This window comes from Capricornis sumatraensis, chromosome 15 (genome assembly GCF_032405125.1).
Source record: "Capricornis sumatraensis isolate serow.1 chromosome 15, serow.2, whole genome shotgun sequence".
NCBI lineage: Eukaryota > Metazoa > Chordata > Mammalia > Artiodactyla > Bovidae > Capricornis > Capricornis sumatraensis.
The window spans coordinates 77,696,369-77,719,192 of NC_091083.1; the positions used below are offsets into that span (position 1 = coordinate 77,696,369).

Sequence of the window (22,824 nt, forward strand, 5' to 3'; positions counted from 1 at the left end):
GTTTCTTACTCTGGTTTAACTTTTTCATCTGCCTGAATTTTATACTTGGTTGAGGGGGATATCTGATATCTTGCTCAGTCCTTGTGGATCATGAGGTGACCTTAAAAATGGAAGCATCACATCAAGGACAGTGGACCAAAAGGAGCTGGATCTTCTATAGTTTTGTGGTAGAAGATCTTGTTCTGGATACCTAAATCTTGAATCTTGTGCCTGAAAAACAATTAACATCTCTTATTTAAGCCACCATTTTCTTCTTGGTCACTGTTACCTATAGTTGAAAATCCAAACTGATGCCCTAGCCGAACTATATATTAAGATTAGGGTAGAACAAAGGCATGAAAGCTCTCAAAAATTTTAATTTATTTTATTTAATTAGTTCTCAAACAATCTCTCTGAGGAAGCCCCTGTCAGGTATATATATTACCAAAATGAAGTTGTAAAGAAAAAGAAGTGGGGTCTAGGAAACAGGATCTCTAAACCGGGAAAAAGTAAAATACCACTCTGGCGGTGAAGGGAGATCCCCAGGGGCACCCGCTCCTGAGGATGTTTACCCAAGCACCTGGCCCATTGTCCCTTTTCATTGTTCTGAGCTCCAAAGCACTAGCCAGTGTGCTAAGTCACCTCAGTCATGTCCGACTCTTTGCAACCCTAGAGACTACAGCCTGCAAGGCTTCTCTGTCCATGGGATTCTCCAGGCAAGATTGCCACAGTTGGTTGCCATTTCCCTCTCCAGGGATCTTCCTGACTGAAGGATTGAACCCAGGTCTCTTGTATTGCAGGTGGATTCTTTACTGTCTGAACCACCAGGGAAGCCCAACAATAGAGGTTATCAAGGGTGCTTGCTCCCGGGGCCAGAGTGATATGGAGGCCAGCATCTTAGGTCTCACTTCAGGAGTTTGGTTTTTCATCAATAGGCAGGTGAGAGACTGTCATGTGTTCACCAAATCCATTTTCCTGTTCTTACTGAGCACAGAGCTAGACTGTAATTCTTAGTCTTTTTTGCCAATAGGTGGGACCACATTATGGCAAATAGAATATTGGAGAGAAATAATAAACTTCACTTCTAGGCCTGGCCCTTAAAAGCCTTCCATATGAGCCTCCATCCTAGCTTTCTTTTCCCATCAGCCGGCTGGATACAGATGATGGAGCTATAGATGGGAGGAGCCAGGACCATTGAATCTTGACATGGATCATTCATTGATCACCCTGATGTATTACGAATAAGGAGAAAATTTACTGTGTTGACCACATAAGTTTTTAAAATTATTTTTAAACTTATTTGTTTATTTCTGGCTGAGCTGGGTCTTCGTTGCTGCAAATGGGGGCTACTCTCTAGTTGCACTGTGCGGGCTTCTCATTGTGGTGGTTCCTCTTGTGGCAGAGCACACGCTCTAAGGCCTGCGGGCTTCAGTGGTTGCAGCACGCGAGATCTAGAGTACATGGCCCCCCAAGATTTTTTATAAACTCTGCATTTTTGCTACAACCATGAGCATGCCAGACTAATACATGGGTCTAATTGAAAGACAGAGTTGAGTGCCTGTGCCCATGATGGGATGGGAACACTTTTGGGGGCTGTTAAGGGTTATAATGAAAGAAATGAAGCCACAGGGATAAAGTACCAACACACACGGAACGCTCAAGTTGGTGCATCAGTTTATTTGGCAAAGACGTGAGTCTTCTCAAGATTGAAAGGTCAAGGAAGAACAGAAATCCTCAGATGGAGTGAGTGGGTATCCCAGCAGAGAACCAGGCAGCCCTCTTCTTGACCACATAGCCTCCAGCCCACACTAGTTGGGAGGAGGTCAGCTAGAAACTAGGATTTTTACTTGAATTTAAAAGGTTCCCTGGAAGAGAAAAGTTAAGTGGTTAAAAGTCACAGAACTCTAGGGGGCATCCATTCCCAAACTTAACTGCTCCTTTAGTCCCAGTTAAGCACCAGGTGCTTCCCTGGTGGCTCAGAGGTTAAAGCGTCTGCCTGCAATGCAGGAGACCTGGGTTCGACCCCTGGGTTGAGAAGATCCCCTGGAGAAGGAAATGGCCACCCACTCCAGTATTCTTGCCTGGAGAATCCCATGGACGGAGGAGTCTGATGGGCTACAGTCCACGGGGTCACAGTCAGACATGACTGAGTGACTTAACTAACTTTCTAGTCCCAGTTAATGGAAATAGGAAGTCTTCCTAGAAGATCAGGAGTTACCTGCTTTTAATCAATTTCTCTCAAGAGATTTGCCAGTTGAACAGACAAGTAAAGATGTGGTCTCCTTGGGCCTGGCTAAGAAAAGGGGCCAGTGGAGAGGCCAGATTGAGGCAATAATTGGAAGGGGAGATGGGACAAGGGAAGAATGAACAAATTGATGGGTGATGTTGCAGGGAATTGAATGAGAGTGAAAAAATATGTGGAGGGCCCCCATGCTGGTTTCTTGGTTTACTTTGCAGTGAGTGGCAGCCTAGGTGAGGGGGCAGGAGAACATTGCCTTATGCTGCTTGTTTCTTTGACCAGGGTTTGGCTGATGATGTCTTCTGTCCCAAGTCACACCTTCTGAACGAGGACAAGGAGCAGTTAAGGAAGCATCCCCAGGCCAACCTTCCCACCCCAAGCAACTCACTCATCGTTCATGCAGATGTTTCCACAGTAGGTCCAGCAGCATGTGTGATTTGGAAAGGAACATTCCCTTAATTTAGTGCATCTTTTTACACAATACCTTAATGATGGAGGCTGTACCCAGCATTGGTCAGTGTCTTTTAGTCCATCTGGAATCAAGAGGGTAGAAGTTGGCAGTGTTTATCCACCCACCACTTGGACAAGAAACCCTTTCTCAAGTTGAAAAATCCCTGAGCTCTAAGCCACAGAGTATTTTTCTGCCTTTGAAGAGAATCCCTCTGTGAATCCTAGCCCATGGCTTTTTACAGAAGACCATCCTTATATGGCATGACTTCCCTCTTACCGCATGTTCCCACAGCATTGCAGGGCTTCGGGTTCTGTCCAGGTTGCCTAAAGATGGGGCCTCAGACAACCCCAACACAGATGACACCACTTCACCAAGTCCGTTCCCATATAACTTTAGATTGCAAGGTCTGCAATAGTCTCTAGCTCCAGTTTCCATACCCAATTTTCAGACTGGAAAACTGTGGGCTCAGAGGGAAACTCTGTGTTGGTCTTTTCTCCATCCAAGGTGGTCTGACATTGGCTACTATTGTATCCTGCTAGGTTATGGAATGTGGGCAAAAGCTACATTCCCTTTCCATGTACCCACTACGGCTTTCAGAGCTGGGAAAGGAAGCTTGAGAAGATGCCGGTTTGGGAGCAGCCAACCTAATCTTTCTTGGACATCTCTTGCTTGAAGGAGGACTCTGTTCATTTAAAGGGTGATCCTAGAAATGTGGGCCCTGAATCTGTTATACCAGACACCCCAGGCCTGGGCAAAGCACCCTCCTCCCTGGCCACACCACCTACAGACAAGTTTGTTCTTGAGGCCTCCCAGCACGGGCAGAAACATCACAAGCTCATAGGTGAGAAGCATGAGTAGGAGAATCCAGGGCTTCATGGTCGTTTCTACGTGTGTATGGATTAGGCTTTGGCAGAAAGCAGGTCTTTTCCCGATGCTACTAGAAACAGACAGGAATTAAGGGGACAGGGTAGGAAAGAAAGAGAAAATGCTCGTGAATATTGTGCTGTTCTTCTCTTACTTTTCCTTTCCACCCACTGGCACCCAACAGCAAACTAGCCAATGGCTTCCCTGGGCTTCTTCCCCATTCACATTAGCTACCCCTTACTTTATGAAATTACCTTTTTTTTTTTTTTAATGCACTGTTTTTTTCTGATCAAAAAGCAATTTATCTTCAAGTTGTATTGTTAAAACAAAAAAATACAAACAGGAGAGCTTCCCTCGTGGCTCAGTGGTAAACAATCTGCCTACCAATGCGGGAGACACGAGTTTGATCTCTGGTCTGGGAAGACCCCATGTGCCACGGAGCAACTAAGCATGTATGCCACGACTGTTTGTGCTCTGGAGCCCAGGAGCTGAAACTCCTAAGCCCACATGCTGCCACTACTGAAGCCTGAACACTCTAGAGCCTGTGCTCAGCAACAAGAGAAGCCACTGGAATGAGAAGTTCATGCAGTACACCTAGAGAGTAGCCCCCACTCACCGAAACAAGCCTGCACAGCAACGAAGACCCAGCACAGCTAATTTTTTTTTTTTAAGAGGAAATGGGTAAGTGTTATCCATTATTCCACCACCCAGAGATAACTGTATAATGTCTATGTTTTTATGTTGTGACCATTATGTTATGAAATTGGAAAAGTAGAACACTTGAAATAGTCTGATCTGTTAAGAACACAGGTAACAGTATGATATAGTGGAAGTTTTAGTTGAGACCTTAAGACAAAGTGGATGAGATAGATGACTCAGCAGGACTTGAGAAAAGTTGCTGACCAAACTTAGAAGCAAGACTTTCACACAACATTGTGAAGCAACTGTACTCCAATAAAAATTAATAAAATTGTTAAAAACTGAAAAAAAAAAATTTCATCTGCATAGATGATCCAAAGTTGAAGGAGTTAGAGGATGTTGCAGAAGACTGGTCAAAAGCTTTGCCCAGAGAAGTAGACATGCTGTCTTCTAATTCCAAGCTGGGAGCATAAGCTCTGTGGATGCTACTCAGAGTCTCCAGTATGTCCCCCAACGTTTACGGGGACACTGTAGACTTGTGTTCCAGTCATGGCTGAAGACTCTGAAGGGTAAGGAGTGTGTCTAAAGTGACCTGTGGTAGCAGAGAAGAGGGCTACAGTTTAAGAAGTAGCCGAATTGTAAATGGCCTGATGCCATTTTGTGTCTCCAATGAACTCTTGAAATCACCCATAAGAGAGGACCAAAAGCCCAATGCCAGCCAGTGATCACGTCTACTGTGTAAGAACTTTCCCAGTCTCTCTTATTGGTCCTTCCTCCCTCTACTACTCAGGGGCCAGAAACTTTTTTAAACCAGTTGGGGGCGGAGGAACAGAATCACAAAGAACCCAAGAGAAAGATGTGGGCCACATCCTCTTCCACAGCTGGAGCCTCTGAGAAAAAGGAGGATCCACAGTTCTAAACAGTTTAGGAAGTTGTGGCTAATTTTGTGGGCCTGTACATTTTAATGATTAGGTTGAGAAAATGTTTTGTGACTAAAGTCACAGAAGTTATGGGAAGGTACCAAAGTTTTCCTGAAGAAGCAAGGAAAAAACTAGCTGTTTCCTGAACAGAATAAAATCTATTCTGAATAAATAGATTCTGAATAAAATCGAACAGAACAGGGGGGGACAAAAATAATATGATCACAACACGCAAGTCATGCCAACAATACAAAGGTAAATATTATGATCATTCCCCATGTCATGAAGAAAACAGGCAAAAATCCATACATTTGTAGAGTTGCCATTCTAGTTAAGTAAGAGAATAAGCAAATACATATTTGATAGTAAGCACTCAGGAGAAAACAAAGCAGCAGAAAAAAGATGAGATAGCCTGCTGACAACTGGCAGCTGAGGGGTGGGGGAAGTTGGACATGGGGGGGGAGACTTAATTAGAAGTCCCCGCCCTCTCCCATCTGCTTCCTTCATCCTTTAACTGCTGTCTTGCTCTCTTAAAACCAAACAGGAAGAAAAATGAAAGAATCTAAGAAAAGGGCAAAATTCTGATATCACGAATAACATAGTAACAAGGTAGAGGTTGTTTTTCTCCCTGAAAGTCTTTGTTTAGAAATTTTTCAATCCAGCAGAAGACTACACTGTCTGATATGGTGGCCGCTGGCACCTATGACTGTAAAAATTAATTAACTTAAAGTGCAAGATAAACAACAAAGTTTTACTGTGTAGCTCAGGGAATTATACCCAGTATCTTGATGGAATATAACCTTAAAAAAAAAAAAAAAAAAAAACTATGCTGTACACCTGAAACTAACACACTGTCATCAATCAACTATACTTCAATTAAAAATTAAACTCAAGTTTAGTTTCCAGGCATTTCAGGCTTCAATATCCACATGAAGCTAGTGGCTATTCTATTGGATAGGTTAGATGTAGAATGTCTCCATCATCACAGAAAATTCTATGAAACCACTCTCCTCGGAATGAAAAAACATGCCTTTGCTTAAAAGCAAGGCTAGTACTAGAGATTATTTAGAAGGTGTGGAATTTTTCAAAGGGATCTTTGAAAACTCATAGTCCATTCAGAATACGTGAAATTTGGAAGTTGCAAAAATGCACATTTTAGGCATGTGAATCCCTAGATGCATTGACTTAGAGGCAAATTGGATTTAGGAGATGAGAGACAGTAAGAGAAGGAGATTAATGAAAGAAGAGGAGAGAAAAAGCCCTTAAAAGGCGAAAAAAAAGCTACTTCCTTGGTGGTCCAGGGGTTAAGGCACCGTGCTTACACTGCCGGGAGCATGGGTTCAATCCTGGTTGGGGAACTAAGATCCCACATGCTCCAGGGCAGAATCAAAAAACTGAAAAGGTAAAAGATCAGATGTCTGGGGGCTTCCACTCAGATGCTTATATCTGCTCTCCAACCATGTCCATTCAGAACCCACATTCTTGCCAGCCTGCTTCAGCAGGGCATGGGGAGGGCAAATGGTGAAGTTCACCTCCTGCCACATTGGGCAATATTTATACCAAAGGATACAACTTAACTGGTGAAGCTCCAAGCCAAAGGAGCACTCTCTTGAAGCACAGTGGGCTTCCAGAAATCCTGTAAATCACTCACATTTTTTGTGCACTGGAAAGCCAGCTGAGAGTGGTAAGATTCCCAGTCCTTGGTCCGGGCTCAGTGTTCTTCTGATCCTCCAAAGGCAGCAACACATAGCAAGACAGGTATGTAATGAGGATGCTCTGTTAACCACTTATAGGCAGGGGTGAGGCATAAGAGAACTGGGTGGAGTTGGGCATGGATTGGGACCCACCTCTGAATTCTTGACACCCCCGCCTTTTGCACACAGAAGGAGGAAGACAGACACAATAAATTCAAAGCAATAGGTTCAATGAAGCTGTTTATTTGTATTCAAAAATAGCGTTCTAGACGCAAGTTTGCCAGAGCTTTGAGATCTGTTCATTTAAAGAGCCCCATTCTTCGTCCTGTTCTCTGAGCTTCTCACTTGTCCCTAGAGGGCTTGTTCAGGATCCTGGGGTTGCCCCAGTTCCCTTCTTTGCACACCTCAGGTGTACTAAATGATCCCAGGGAGGAAAAGTATCATCCCACCCAGGCTGTGTACCACTCACATACAGAGGTCTGGGTGAATCTTTTGTCCATGATGACATAGGATGTATGGCAATGAAATGGTCTCTAGGCATCACAAAGACACAAAACTACTGCCCCCTCCCCCAGATTCAGGGTCCTGGGCTTTCTAGATGTTAAAGGAGAGAACAGGGGCTTTCTAGTCAGGGATATTGTCATCTTGTTTACTCTCTGCTCCTTTTACCGAAAGCACATCAAACAGTTCCCATGCCCTCTCTATCAACTTTCTTATTCGTACCTCAGGCAGTAATCCCCATTTAACAGGAAGAATGTTGACATCACTGGGCAGGAAACTCACCTGAGCAAGCCACAAACAAAAGCTCACGCCTCAAAACCCTTACCTCCACCTACCTCTGAAGGTATCTGAGTGGAGTGTCTGCAGTAACAGGCTGAGTTTTTTTAATCTGGCTTCTTCCTACTGGGAGAGTTTGGGGGAGGGGGGCAGGAGAGGGCAGGGGGCTGTGGTCTGGAACAGGGGGCAGAGGAGGAGAAAAAGTGAGTTCAAAGGCCGGGAACTTAAAGGTGATTTTGGTTGCAGCCCATCTTTCATTCCCACTCAGGAACATACTGGTCACATCGCAGCATCTTTGATATTCACCCATCCAGAAGTCCTGGATTTTCTTTGATGTAAGAAGTGTCTCCTGCTAAGCCAGGAAGAACACTATGTACCTAATCACTTCCTCACCCACAAATTCCAGCTGCTTTACTTTAAAAGAAAAAGAAAAAAGGATTTCTGAATAAAAATGTTCAACAGGATATTGTCTAGATAATCAGTAATTAATGTAATACAGATGCTGACAATAGGCATTTATGTTAAGTGAGGGCTGCGCAATTATGAGAAATCACATTTTGTAAAATATTTACAATATTCATTGAGAGTGGAGAGGATGGGTAACAAAAGCTGGGCGATTCAAAATGTGAGAAGACAAAAAATTGTACATAGTAAATATGCAAAGAAACTAGAAAGACAGTATAGCAGGGCCCATGTTAATTCCAGGCAGTGAGATGATCATCTTTTTTAACACTCTTTGTCTCTTTTCTTATAAATTAGTTTGTAATTAGAAAATAGAAATAGTTACATCTTCCAGAAAAAACAAACAAACTTCTGTTCACAGAAGAGGAAGATTAGCTGTGAGAGGAGGACCGGCCCTGTGGGAGCCCCAGTGTCTCAGCAGTGGGCCCTGGTGAGGGGCAGGCCAGGTGAGGAGACAAGCACTCCTTGCTCTGCCCCGGCTTGGCCAGGAGAGGCAGCGAGGAGCCCAGGACCAGCTTCCTTCCTCCCTTCCCTCTCCCCACGCAGCTCTCCAGGGGCGTCCGGGCCAGACGGAGCGCTCCCCACGCTGCCAGTCATGAGAGCCCAGGCTCTGCTGGCCCTCCTGCTCCTCTGCGTTCTGCTGCTGCAGGCCCGGGGCGGGCAGCACAGCCAGAAGACGAACCGTAGGTGGAGGGAAGGGCGGGAGGGGGCGGGAGGGGGCGCGGGAGAGGGGGCGGGGGAGGGGCGGGAGGGGGACGGGGGAGGGGCGGGAGGGGGGCGGGGGAGGGGCGGGAGGGGGGCGGGGGAGGGGCGGGAGGGGGCGGGGGAGGGGCGGGAGGGGGCGGGGGAGGGGCGGGAGGGGCGCGGGAGGGGCGGGAGGGGCGGGGGAGGGGCGGGAGGGGCGGGGGAGGGGCGCGGGAGGGGCGGGGAGGGGCGGGGGAGGGGCGGGAGGCGCGGGGGAGGGGCGGGAGGCGCGGGGGAGGGGCGGGAGGCGCGGGGGAGGGGCGGGAGGCGCGGGGGAGGGGCGGGAGGGGCGGGGGAGGGGCGGGAGGGGCGGGGGAGGGGCGGGAGGGGCGGGGGAGGGGCGACGCGTCCAGTCTAAGGAGGACCTGGGAGTTCGAACTTTCCAGCACATCCTATTCGGCACTATGAAGACTCTGGTTCTTCCCAAACCACGGTCCTCCAGCCTCTTTATCTGGCTCTGGGAAGAGTGATGGGGTGGAGGGGGAAACTGCATCTTTTCATTCCCCATCCCCCAAATCCAGAGACAACGTGGTACGTACAACAGGGAAAGATACACCTGAGCGAGAATCAGGTGGGAAAACAAACAGCTATTCTTTGGTTTATGCACACAGGTGACAGGTAAACACTCCGAGACATTCAGGGGAGTAGGTGTAGCATGAAAGTACATGGGAGAGCAAGATTGGGGGTGCAAGGGTCAAGGTAAATTTATCTCAGAGGGAGCAGGTTGGTGAGAGTGGAAGGGAAACGCTGAGGGTGCTATTTTGCTGGGAAGCGGCAGGGATGGTGCAGACAGTGGCAGCCTGAGAGGAGACAGATGACGAAGGGGCAAGTTCATCTTCCTCTCTGGTCCCCGCGATTGTGGAGAGTAGGGGAGAGTGAGCAGGTCATCCTGGCCTTTGTGGAGTTCTCAGGGATCGGGTGCGGAGAAGGCAATGGCTCCCCACTCCAGTACTCTCGCCTAGAAAATCTCATGGATGGAGGAGCCTGGTAGGCTGCAGTCCATGGGGTCGCTAAGAGTCAGACAGGACTGAGCGACTTCACTTTCACTTTTGACTTTCATGCATTGGAGAAGGAAATGGCAACCCACTCCAGTGTTCTTGCCTGGAGAATCCCAGGGATGGGGGAGCCTGGTGGGCTGCCGTCTGTGGGGTCATACAGAGTCGACACAACTGAAGTGACTTAGCAGCAGCAGCAGCAGGGATCCGGTGCAGGTTCTGTGGAGGTGATTTGGCCAAGGCCATGACTAATATGGGAGACGCAGTCCTGTTGCAGGATTATGGAGAGAGTCCAGGAAGTCCAAGCATCAAGGTCTATTGGGGAAGAGTAGGAAGAGTGGGATTTAAGATACTACCCATCGCCAGGGTCTGGTGAAGGCCGGAGGTGAGTTCCCTGAAAAGTCCCAAGAGTCATGAGTGGGCCTGTGTCTGGGGTCTTGGAGGAGGTTTTAAGCTTTAGAGAGGTATTCTCAGGGGCCTGGTTCCACTGACCTTTCCTCTGCTCTGTTTCAGAAAAGCAGAGACCCCCAGAAATCAAGCAGTGTGAGAAAAGACCCAAAATATATCTGTGCACAGTCCCCTGCACAGATCACCGAGAATGTCAAGCAAATACCATATGCTGTTCAACCTTCTGCGGGAACATTTGCATGAACATCCTGTGAGTCAGAGAGCCTGGGGCCGTGCATCCTGACCCCCCAACCATCTCCAAAGACACTGTGCCTGCGGCTGAAGATAAGGACCTGACCCTGGACACAAGGATCTCAACAGGCACGCCACCCTGTCCAGCCAGTATCTGAACAACCTGTCCCTGTCAAATAAACCAGAACAAATGTGGAAGGGCCTGCCTGGTTCACTCCCAGTGCCTGTGATCACGGAGAAGCTGGCACAGACCCCAGAGGGCCCCCGCCTTTCTGGGTCCGGGTCTCTGATCTCTCCCCATGTCAAGCTTCTCTGCTCCCCCTCCCCACCTCCCTCCTGCCTCCCTGCCAGGCCCCTGAGAGCCCAGCCCCCCTGTTCCTCTGCTCACTGAACAAGGACTCCCAGGAGAGGACCTGCTCGCGTGCGGCACCTCCTGGTCCTCAGGAGAACGTGCCTCACCAGGAGCCAAAAAAAGGCCAAGTTTAACATGAGATGCCAGGAGGCTAGACCCTGCGGCACAGAAGGGGAGGCCCCCAAGAAGGACTTTTCTTAAACTTGGTCCACCCCTATCCCATCCTGCTCATTGTCCTTGAGAGGTTCAGGTCACTGTCTCTTTGCAACAAAGAAAGTGAATCCCAAGAAAGTGAGATGACATGTCCAAGGTCAAAGGAGAGGGAGAAGTCGTGGTCTGCTTGGAGGAGGTTTGCTCTGTGCTCCCCTCTCCGCATCCCAGTGGGACGGTCCGCGGAGAGTGAGTCCTGTGCTGTCCCCACTCCAGCACCACCAACAGGCTGCTCATGGAATGGGGCCCGGCCTGCGACCCCTGAGACTCCAGGCCCTTCCTTTAACTGCGCGGTCCCAACCTTTCCTTATGGCCTCATCTTTCTTCTTTTTTTAATCCAGAGGGAGGAACATTTGGTTCAGGCTGATGTGACGAGGCTTAATCGGCACAGGATGCCTTCGGTCTTGCCCCTGATTTCATGGTAAATCAGTAGAAATTCATCCCTGGGGTCCAGAGTCCCTACTACTCTGTACAACCACTTCCCTGATGTGGTCTTGAGACTAAGTCCAGACACCCGGGCACATGTGTCCAGCTGGAACATGGGGTCAATTGTGAGGAACTCGGGAGGGCAGACCCTGCTGGAGGTGGGAATGTGGTGCTATGCTGCAGGCCAGTGGTTCCTTTTGAGCATCAGTGAAGGAGACACGCCATGCCTCCATCGGCCCAGAGCCTCCGACCCATCTCAGGAGCATCACAGGGCTTCTGGTACTGCAGGGTCTCCTCCACTTTTGCTAAGAGCTGCTCTCAGCCAAGGGGGCCTTAGGAAAGAGATCATGATCCACTAGCAACTCAGACATCATTGGAGGTAGTTGGGTGCTAAGGGCATGCTCTAAAGGAGCTCTTACATTGTACTTCCTCAGATAACCTCACTCGACAAGCATTTTCCCAGTGCTTGGCTATCCCCTCAAACACCCTGGGACAGACGGTTAAGAGAGGCAAAATCACCTTCCAGAGAGCCATATTGTGAATCTCCTCCCATGTCCAAGTCCATTGTGTCCTACTTCATGGGTATATCTTAGGTACCAGGCTGACCTATTCCTTGCCACTGTGGACTATGAATTTTACTAGAAGCAGCTGCCCTTCTCCCTTGTGGTAACTGGTACCCTGACCTTGTCTGGACAGTCCACCCTGCTCTAGAGAACTCAGAGGCTACATCTAGAATGCTATGGCCAGGAGGAGTGCTTGCCCGGATACCACTTCATGTTCTGTTCTTATTAGAATAAACAATGGCCTCTCTATTACATAAAAGGGAGGAGTAGGGGGTCCCTTGGAAGACCTTGAAATCTATGGAGACAAAGGAGGAAACAAGTGCAGACTTTGCCATGATGCGGGTCTCCAAAGTGTCAAGTCCCTGCCTACAGAAAATCGCAGATCAGGACTGATCTGTTTGTGACAAACACATGGGCTCCTGGTTGCTGTGCCTCATTCATTCATTCATTCATCTACTTGCCTGTCTGTCTCTCTGTATATTTATTTATTGCATGATTTGTTCTCCTCTCAAGTTCCAGTCTTATCCTAACAAATTTTTACCTCTCGTTCCTATCAACCAAGATAATCGGAAGTAGCTTTCTCCCGTGTACAGACCTAGCAATAGACCTTCGGTGTCTTACTCCAGGACTAACTCATCTCTTTGGGCTTTTGACTTCATAGTCTGAAGAGACTCTGATCCCTTGGTATTCCATGGACCATCACGCCAGCTTCGTCATACCTGTGACACTCTGCTCACCGGCCGTAGAGAGTGGAAATAGCAGGCATCCTAGGTGCTTTAGCACTTGCATGCCAGAGGGTGGGGCAATAGTCCAGACTGACAGTAGTCTGACACCTGACGATAGTCCAGGACTTGCCCTGCTGGTAACATTTCCAGAGATCCAGCTGTCCAGGCATAAAGGAAAGACCCTCGGAGGCAGCAGACAAGCTGCTGCACCTTCTGCTGCCCACCGTGAAGAAAGACACAGTACGTGGTGGGGCTCTTTGCTTTGTTGTCGTTGTTTTGTTTTTTGGCCATGACACACAGCTTGCAGGATCTTAGTTCCCTAACTAGGGACAGAACCCAGACCACAACAATCAAAGTACCGAGTCCTAACTATTGGGCCACCAGGGAATTCCCTTGGGGGAGCTCTTTGGATTTTGGAGACAATAAAGGCCACTTGGGGGGCACTCTGTTCTTATTGACTTTCTGGGGGAACATAAGGTTGATAGATTTTTAAAATAATTAATTCACTGATTTTTTTTTTTTTTTTTTTTTGGTTGCACTGGGTCTTCAGAGCCACACATGGGCTTTCTCTAGTTGCAGCGACTGGGGGCTACTCTTTGTTACTGTGCTTGGGCTTCTCATTGCAGTGACTTCTCTTGTTGTAGGGCACTGGTTATAGGCACATGGGCTTCAGTACTTGCAGCATGCCGGCTCAGTAGTTGTGACTCTTGGGCTCTAGAACACGGGCTTAATTGCTCTGCAGCGTGCGGAACCTTCCCAGACAGGGGATTGAACCCATGTCCCCGACACTGGCAGGCGGATTCTCATCCACTGGACCACCAGGGGAATCCAAGTCTGCTAGTTTTGAGTGGAATCCAGATTAAGGAATATTTCTGCAACAGGTCCAGGATATTTTGCAAGTTGCCTGCCCCTTGGGTCTTAGCCCCTAGCACATGCATTATACAAAGTGTCTGTGGTTGATTAAGATGCTGACTGGTCTCTTTGCAAGTTCCAACAGGAGAATCAAAGAATACACACCTGTGTTGAGGTCAGACTTTCTCTTCTGTTGCCAGATGGTTTCCATTTTTAAAGCAGCTTTTTCCTTGCTAGCAAATCCTGGAAAAGGCCCATGTCTAACCAGGGGACATCAAACCACTCTGCAACTGGAAGTTTCCATCACAACTTGGGGGTTATCTGATCTATGAAGTCTCAAAATGGGGTGGGGGGGCAGTGCATAGAGGCGGTTCATTATCAAATGGAAATGGTATAAATGAGACTGAGCTTGATCAGTTCCAGAGGAAATGAGTCACCAGTATAATCAGGTGTGTGGACTCTAACGACCCACTGACTTCCTCTCTAACTTCATTCTTCCCCACAGCCTCTAAGTCTACAAGAGGCACTGCCCTTTCTGTGTCACTGTTGGCACTCTGAGAAACGGTGTCTTCCTGTGTTTGCCTATTTAAGGTTTCTTGCACTTGCACCTCTCTTTCTGATTTCTCAGAACCAGGGATCTATTGTAGATGTCAGCCTTTTTCTCAGCATTCCTCCATCTGCATTCAGACTTCCATTTTCTGAGGGTTATTTTGTCTGCGTCCTGGTCTAAGCCTGGTGCCCTTACCTCATTTACAGACATGCAGTCTCTGTGGTCTTCATATGTCTCTGCTTCCTTGATGGCTCAGCAGGTAAAGAATCCGCCTGTGACACAAGAGACACAGGTTCAATCTCTGGGTCGGGAAGATCCCCTGGAGAAGGAGATGGCAACCTAGTCCAGTATTCTTGCTTGAAAAATCCCATCGACAGAGGATCCGGGTGGGCTACAGTCCATGGGGTCACAAAGAGTTGGACGTGACTGAGTGACTAAGCACGCATGCACAAACGTGGACTCTGACGCTGCATCTGCCATGTTAGGGTGTTTATTTCTCTCCTAACAAATTGAAATTTATAACATTCTCTATTTCTTCATTAGGCTGAGGGTCATGTGTGGAGTGATTTATTTGCTCCTTATTGATCTGTATGGATTTTCTGAAAACAGCTAAAATTAGATAGCCACAATTACGCTGTATCTATTTACTTATTTACTTTCTTATTTATTTATTTATATCCTGCCCTTAAGAACTTCAAGGAGTTGCTTAACTCCTCTGTGTTTCAGTTTCTGCATTTGTAAAATAGGAATGATAGGACTAAACTCATAGGGTCATTGACAGTACTAGCTAATACTTGTTAAATATCTGACAGGTAGTAAATTTGGTATTAAACTGGGTGATGCTTGACACTTCATTGGGTAACACTCTCATTTGTTGATTTAACTAACTTACAATCACTGCCTGTATTTCAGACATTGGTTCTAAGTGCTTAACAGATCATCATTCATGGAACCCTCACAATAACCCTATGAGGAAGGCACTGCTATTAATCCACTTTGTCAATGAGGAAATTGATGCATGGAGAGGATTAGTGACTCACCCAAAGTAAGTGGGAACTAGAGTTTGAATCCAGGTTAAGTCTGTGTTGTAAATCTCCGTTTAGGTGGCCTTTCCAAGCTCTCTTGGCAGAGCTGTTTTTTCAGTAGCTCAAAACCCACAGGACATTGTGCTCAGGTAGTGTTAGGCTGACACTAACTATGTTGAAGTTAACATAGAGATGGATACGATGTTACAAAAGTCATCACACAAATGTTAGCAAAAAATAGATATGCAGATCCTTCACTACCCTTACAATCACCCAGACATCCAGGAAATGTGTGTGTTGGGGGAGGGAAGGCTCCTGCAGTTCTCCAGTGTTTGGCTTTTACTTGTATTGCCTGCAGCACAAAGAGACAAAAAAAAAAAAAAAGTACTCCTTGAGTACTTTTTATAGGAATTTAGGGACAATGTTCTATACGTACCCAACTTACTGGCAGAACTCCCAGGTCTGCCACAACCAGAACCATGATTACATTCTGAACCTTCGAGCTCTGTTCCGCTCATCAGATTCCCTGTGTGCAAGGGCTCGGCAGTTTGCAGAGACGAGGAAGAAGAGCCAGCCGTCCATAAATACCGGCACTTCCAACTCGTACAACTTCAGAGGTAGGTGAAGGTCAGAATCTTGGGGCCGGAAATGTGAGCCTGAAAATGCTTTCATTTGTGGCTTGTGTCCAAATCATGCTCCCAGATTAAAACAACACTATCCCTTTAGAAAAGAAGTAATTGTCCTTGATGTTCAAGTGGAGAAAGTGAGAGAAAGATGAGACAGATGGACACCGAGTCACTATGTATTGTCTACAATACACATGACACTATGTATTGTCGGCAATACGTGGGCCATTATTGTCTTCAGAGTAGTCTCAGGGAGAACGTATAATGTGCACCTAATCATGAAGAAATTGCAAACAAACCCCACATGAGGAATGTTTAATTAAAAGAAAAAATTGTCTAGCGTCATCAAAAATTTCAACCTCTTAAAAGACAAAGGGCATTACTGGGTGAATTTACACAATGGGATACTGATGGTAGATTTGATAAAAAGATTTTAGAAATGTTAAATGAAGGTGAGAGTTGTACTGTGATCACAGAAGAGAATGTTCCTATTGTTAATACTCACTGAAGTATTATTCCTAAATAAGAACCATGATGTATCTCAGTTCAGTTCAGTTCAGTTGCTCAGTCGTGTCCAACTCTTTTTTTTTCAACCCCATGAATCACAGCACACCAGGCCCCCCTGTCCATCACCAACTCCCAGAGTTCACTCAGACACATCCATCGAGTCTGTGATGCCATCCAACCATCTCACCCTCAGCCATCCCCTTCTCCTCCTGCCTTCGATCTTTCCCAGCATCAGGGTCTTTTCCAATGAGTCAGCTCTTCGCATCAGGTGGCCAAACTATTGAAGCTTCAACTTCAGCATCAGTCCTTCCAGTGAATATTCAGGATTGATTTCCTTTAGGATTAACTGGTTTGATCTCTTTGGCAGTCCAAGGGACTCGCAAGAGTCTTCTTCAACACCACAGTTCAAAAGCATCAGTTTTTCCATGCTCAGCCTTCTTTATGGTCCAACCCTTACATCTATTTACTGGAAAAGCCATAGCTTTGACTATACAGACATTTGTCAGCAAAGTGATGTCTCTGCTTTTTAATATGCTGTCTAGGTTTGTCATAGCTTTTCTTCCAAGGAGCAAGCATCTTTTATTTCATGGCTACAGTCACCACCTGCAGTGATTTTGGAGCCCAAAAATGATACATCCAGGGAAACTGGGTCTTTGAGAAATTAGGTGATTAGCCAAACACCTAGCTTATAATAAACTAGGCATGTTGGGGTTGGGAATTCACAGGAATTTGAATCTCTGACTCCAGAAAGTCACAGGAATTTACTGTCTATACCACACTGACAGTTTTCAGTGTGGTGTCAAGTGGGAGAGAATTTCCCTCCTACTGATAAGACAGCATGTATATCCTGTTGGTAAAATAAACCATTATTTTTTATGATTAAACATTTTAGAGTTATGTGTCTCTAGGTTCCTTTTATCTGTCTAACTCTTTAAGGCTATGAGAAACCACAGCCATTATTGATAAAATTAAATTGTATTTAAAAAAATTTTCAGGTATAGTTGCTTTACAATGTTGTGTTATTTTCTTCTGTTCCACAAAGTAAATCAGCTACATATATCTATATGTATAGCTTTTTTTCCATTTAGGTCATTTAGGTCAGCACAGAGCATGGGCTAGAGCTCCTTGTACTATACAGTAGGTTCTCATTAGTCATCTGTTTTACACATTTATACATGTATCTGTATATACATTTGTTCATTTATCAATTCCAATCTCCCAATTCATCCTACCTCTCTTTTCTTTTATTTTTCAAAAATGCTTTTTCAAATTCTTTTCCCGTTGTTGCATAATATTGAGCAGAGTTCCCTGTGCTATACAGTAGGTCCTTGTTGGTTATCAGTTTTGATTTTTAAAAATTAAAAAAAAATCTTTAGCCATGGCATGAGGCATGGGGGCATATGGGATCTTAGTTCCCCAATTGGGGATCCAATCTGTGCCCTTCTGCATTGGAATTGAAGAATCTTAAACACTGGACCCCCAGGGAAGTCCGTCCACTTTAAATATAGCAGTGTGTACCTGTTAATCCCAAACTCCCTAGCTATCACTCCAGACCGCCCTTCCCCCCTGGTAACCATAAGTTCCTTCTCTAAGTCTGTGAGTCTGTTTTTGAGAATAAACTAATCTTAAAACAGGAAAAACTGGCACCAACCCCATCTAGGGTTTGAGACAGGTAGTATCCTTTGTCCAAGGACCTCCACATCTATAAATGCATTTAATCGAATTTCAGGTGCAAGGTTTCCAAAGACATTTTTCCCCATGAAGAAAGAGAAGTCACAAATTTTCAGATGTCTTATGATCCATGGGAAAATATTAATGATCTGTGTTACTGGTACACATATTAATATTCACTGGGAATGTTACTAGTAATATGTTGAAAGTCTTGTCCTTTGTCCCATTTAAATATATCCAGAAGAGCTACTTCGTTTCCTGGTTCTATACGAGAGCTTGGGTACAGAACTAGACTTTTCTAATCACTGCCTACATTTAAAACATAATAGTGTATTATATGCTAGAACATATTATTCATAATATAATATAATAAATTTAGAAAAAAGTCTAAGCCCAAGCACAGTTGAAACACTAAGCTTGAATTAACATGGTTGTTCCCTCCACACCTAGAAAGAGAGCGGTCAGTTCCCTTGCTCTTTCCTCTCCTCCTGCAGGTAGCTAAGAGCCATTTTGGAGGTGGTGGAGCAAGAATAGATGAAGGGGTCAGGACGGCTCTTTCTGGCAGGCAGTGTCGCACTCTTGAACTTTGTACTTTCGGGACTTGGTGCTGCTTCAAATTGACTCTGTCATGGGTGGTTCCATGGCTTGAGTTTTCCCCCACCCAACTGATGGAAGTTGCTCACTTGTGGTTGTCTTGATCTGGCTGAATCCATCTCTTTACCAGCTGGTTTATTGTGATATCTTTCCCTCACCACTCACTTCCTTTTTTTCTTCTTTTAAAAAACATTTTATTTGTTTATTTGGCGCTGGGTCTCAGTTGCAGCACGCTCATCTTTCATTGCAGTTTATGGGCTCTCTAGTTGTGCTATGTGAGTTACTTTCCCGACCAGGGATCGAACCCAAGTTTCCTGCATTGGAAGGCAGATTCCTAACCACTGGACCACTAGGGAAGCCTCTGAGTCATTTTTTTAATCAAGGGAAAATAACACACACGTGCAAAAAATAAAAAGAAAAAAGGTTTTCCTGCAAAAGGAAGGCATGAAGCTTGTTTTGAAAGCTAAATTTGAATGATCACTATTGTAAAGATTTATTTCTTTATTTTGCTGCACTCGGTCTTTGTTGCCGTGTGCTGGCTCTCCCTAGTTGCGGTGTCTGGACTTCTCATTGTGGTGGCTTCTCTTGTTGTGGAGCATTTGCTCTAGGCACATAGACCAGCAGCTGTGGCACTCAAGCTCTGGAGTGGTGGCTCAGTAGTTGTGGTGTGTGGGCTTCATTGCCCTGCAGCTGTGGGATCTTCCTGGAGCAGGAATCAAACCCATGTCCCCTGTGTTGGCAGGCAGATTCGTAACCACTGGACTACCAGGAATCCCTTGAGTTATTTTTTAATCAAGGGAAAATAGCACATTAAGAAAAAAGGCGGGGGGAGTTTTCCTGCAAAAGGAAGGCATGAAACTTGAGATGGAAAGATATCTTTTAGCAAAGTCAACATCCAGAATTGGTCTGTACCTGTGGTTGGGTGGTGGAGGTCAAAGAAGAATCATTAGAGGACAGAGTGTAAAGAAATTCCATGAGAATTTCCTCTTGCTTCCCAGCTCTCTTTATTTGTGTCTTTTGATCTCTAGAAGCAACTGCGAAGGAAAGAACTCCTGACAACACCTATTCAGACGTATATATACAGTCAACACCATGAAGTTCTGGACACCTCTCCTCATGATATCCCTCTGTATGGTACTACTGTCTGTGCTGGGAGGAGTGAAGGAAAGATACAGCAGCAGGTGACGAGGCTGGATTGAGGATCAAAAGGGCATGACGGGGCTGTACTTATTTCTGGACAAATGAAGAAGTATCGTGCCTGATACATCTGACCCAGGACTCACTTCCCTGGACCACTTGTTGGAGCGTTTGTGTATAGACACTTTTCTATAGACAGAGATCCAAGAAATTCCCAAGCTGAGATCCTTCAATGTTTCTTCTTCCAACCTTAAAAGTATCAATGAGTATCTGTCAGCTTTTAGATACATGCCATAAATTATAAGGATATAATATTTTCCCATGTCAGGCTATCTTGGAGGAGAGGGGGCACCAGTACAGAGCTACCATATTTTCCCATTCTTCCAGAAGCTCTGTGTCCTGTGTGCACGTTGATGTTTACCAAATGGCATTTCTTGATACATACCCTTAATTTACGGGTAGGATATTTCAGAAGTCCAATGCAATGGACGACTGCTTGAGTTAAAGCTGACCCATTGGTAGGATATTTCAGAATGTAAAAAGATGGAAAAGAGACATGAGATGGGTTTTTAGTGGAGCAATGTTGGGGGCCATATGATGAGAAAATGAAATCAATGGAGGCAGCCAAGAAAATAAGATGAGAGAGAGAAAAATTTGGAGAGAGGCTGAATTACTTTATTTTTTTTAATAGGATGCTTTTTTTCTCTCTCTCTAGTTGTGACATGCAGATTTAGTTGCCCTGAAGCATGTAGGATCTTAGTTCCCCAACTAGGGATCAAACTCATGTCCCCTGCATTGGAAGGCGGATTCTTAACCACTGGACCACCAGCGAAGTCCTGAGGCTGAGTTACATTAAAGGCAGGGTCAGCAAGGAGGGGAAGAAAGTGAGGCAAATCTATTTCTTACTTTCCCTGGTCTAGTTTCCCATGCTATGAAATAGGTGTGATAACAAGGGTAGAGGTTATCACAGACTCTGAGATCTCCCATTATAAAGATGTAACTTTTATAGAAGGGCAAATGAATGCTGGGAGTATATGGAGTCCTATCTCTAGGATGCTCAAAGACAACCCAGAAGTCTGCAACGCTATAGGACGTGGGGAGCAGAGAAGTCTAAGAGTTTAGTGAAGATGCGATGGGGTCAGTGAAAATACAATGAGGAGGCTAAGGAAGGGGACTTTTCTTAGAAGATAGATACTTTAGTGGGGACTTGGGGCCAGGATCTAGGAGGGGCCCCTCTAGCTTAACATAAGCTGTTAAGCTTATGAAGGACTTCTCTTCCCACACTTGTCTATATGGCCCCACCAATGTCTTACCATCTCATCTCATTTTCAGGGGGGATTTGTTCCTTCAGGAGTGCTGGGGAGATCCAACCATCCGAGAATGTAAGAACAGGTGTTCTAAAAACTTTAGATGTGTAAAGATAAATCACACATGCTGCTGGACCTACTGTGGAAACATCTGCTGGGAAAATACAGTGAGTTTGGAGATGCACACTTAGGTATGTGTCATCACTGATTCTCACCTTCGTCTCAGATGCTGTTATCCCTAAACAGAGGGCTGAGGTATCCCAAATCCAGGCACGAACGTAGCAGAAGACCATGTCCACTAAACCTGGAAGCCAATTCACTGTCAAATAGACCAAGATACCAGCTTGGGACCCCTTGTTTCTTTCAATATATAATCAACGCCTGTGATGTCTTCATTCTATATTTCAACAGTTTGGTGTTTTTCTGGTTTTCAGTCCAGATTTCTAGCCATAGCATCCATAGTCAGAATTTACCATGAACCATTTTAGCTTACCCAGGTCCCATATTTCTACCTTCGTCTATTCAGGGAACTAATACCATCCCCTCCTCCAAATCAGAAGTGGACAATACCTGTTGTTACATGAAGTATTCTTGTTCCAAGGTCTGGTGAAGATGAATAATATTAAGCTTGGGAATGAATTCTTGCTTCCCAGATTTCCAGCACCTCTAAGCGTCTAACCTTTTTCTCTTGCAGCTAATCACTGAAGAAGCTAACACCCTAGCCTCCCGCTGAGATACCAGTTCATCCTCACTGAGGGCTGGGAAGGAGTAAATCCTTGGCAAATAAATTCATATGCCAGCAGTGGTCCTTGACTTTTTTCCGCTCCATTCCACTCCCCTTGAATGCCATATTACACTCCCCTCTATTGTTATAGTGTGTACATAAGTTTCCAACTCTTGCTTCCAAACCTTGCCTCCCTATTTGATTACCTTAGAACTAATAGGCTAAATCATTTGGAGAAGGAAATGGCAACCCACTCCAGTGTTCTTGCCTGGAGAATCCCAGGGACGAGGGAGCCTGGTGGGCTGCCGTCTGTGGGGTCGCACAGAGTCGGACACAACTGAAGCGACTTAGCAGCAGCAGCAGCAATAGGCTAAATCATGGACTTCAAGAATAGAAGTTTATTTCTCGCATGCCATTTTAATGTGGGTAACTGGCAAGCAGTCCTTTCTTTCCATTTTTCAGAGAGCAGGTCTCTGGTGAATTTGTTCTTCACAGGGTATGGGTTCAGTTCAGTTCAGTTCAGTTGCTCAGTCGTGTCCGACTCTTTGCAACCCCACGAATCGCAGCACGCCAGGCCTCCCTGTCCATCACCAACTCCCGGAGTTCACTCAGACTCATGTCCATCGAGTTAGTGATGCCATCCAGCCATCTCATCCTCTGTCGTCCCCTTCTCCTCCTGCCCCCAATCCCTCCCAGCATCAGAGTCTTTTCCAATGAGTCAACTCTTCGCACAAGGTAGCCAAAGTACTGGAGTTTCAGCTTTAGCATCATTCCTTCCAAAAAAATCCCAGGGCTGATCTCCTTTAAAATGGATTGGTTGGATCTCCTTGCAGTCCAAGGGACTCTCAAGAGTCTTCTCCAACACCACAGTTCAAAAGCATCAATTCTTCGGCGCTCAGGTTTCTTCACAGTTCAACTCTCACATCCATACATGACCACAGGAAAAACCATAGCCTTGACTAGACGGACCTTAGTCAGCAAAGTAATGTCTCTGCTTTTGCATATGCTATCTAGGTTGGTCATAACTTTCCTTCCAAGGAGCGTCTTTTAATTTCATGGCTGCAATCACCAGTGATTTTGGAGCCTAAAAAAATAAAGTCTGACACTGTTTCCACTGTTTCCCCATCTATTCCCCATGAAGTGATGGGACCG

At 45.8% G+C, this 22,824-nt stretch overlaps 3 protein-coding genes across 3 annotated transcripts in view; 2 read left to right on the forward strand and 1 right to left on the reverse strand.

Annotated features, from left to right (window-relative positions):
• Positions 1-3,545, reverse strand: part of WFDC8 (WAP four-disulfide core domain 8) — a 38,561-nt gene extending 35,016 nt beyond the window's left edge. Inside the window, exon 1 of the mRNA XM_068986831.1 lies at positions 3,455-3,545. Coding sequence (XP_068842932.1) covers positions 3,455-3,545 — 91 coding nt within the window. The remainder of the gene's footprint in view (positions 1-3,454) is intronic.
• Positions 3,546-8,620: 5,075 nt separating this feature from the next.
• On the forward strand, positions 8,621-10,426 carry LOC138091021 (WAP four-disulfide core domain protein 10A-like). Its single transcript, XM_068986662.1, has 2 exons — positions 8,621-8,708; positions 10,278-10,426. Exons 1-2 carry the CDS (start codon positions 8,621-8,623, stop codon positions 10,424-10,426), a joined length of 237 nt encoding a protein of 78 aa, XP_068842763.1.
• A 5,101-nt stretch (positions 10,427-15,527) lies between these two features.
• WFDC11 (WAP four-disulfide core domain 11) lies at positions 15,528-21,681 on the forward strand. The gene is made up of 4 exons (XM_068986832.1): positions 15,528-15,723; positions 19,589-19,685; positions 20,974-21,115; positions 21,643-21,681. The coding sequence occupies exons 1-4, from the start codon at positions 15,528-15,530 to the stop codon at positions 21,679-21,681; spliced, it is 474 nt and encodes a 157-aa protein (XP_068842933.1).
• Positions 21,682-22,824: the final 1,143 nt, after the last annotated feature.

Bases quoted from the DNA above. Each gene is read 5' to 3' on its own strand.
- WFDC11 (XM_068986832.1), top strand. From the start codon at position 15,528: ATGTTCTATACGTACCCAACTTACTGGCAGAACTCCCAGGTCTGCCAC. The intron at 19,686-20,973 runs GTGACGAGGCTG...TCTCATTTTCAG, and splicing joins AAGGAAAGATACAGCAGCAG to GGGGGATTTGTTCCTTCAGG. The intron at 21,116-21,642 runs GTGAGTTTGGAG...TTTCTCTTGCAG, and splicing joins ACATCTGCTGGGAAAATACA to CTAATCACTGAAGAAGCTAA.
- LOC138091021 (XM_068986662.1), top strand. From the start codon at position 8,621: ATGAGAGCCCAGGCTCTGCTGGCCCTCCTGCTCCTCTGCGTTCTGCTG. The intron at 8,709-10,277 runs GTAGGTGGAGGG...GCTCTGTTTCAG, and splicing joins GCACAGCCAGAAGACGAACC to AAAAGCAGAGACCCCCAGAA.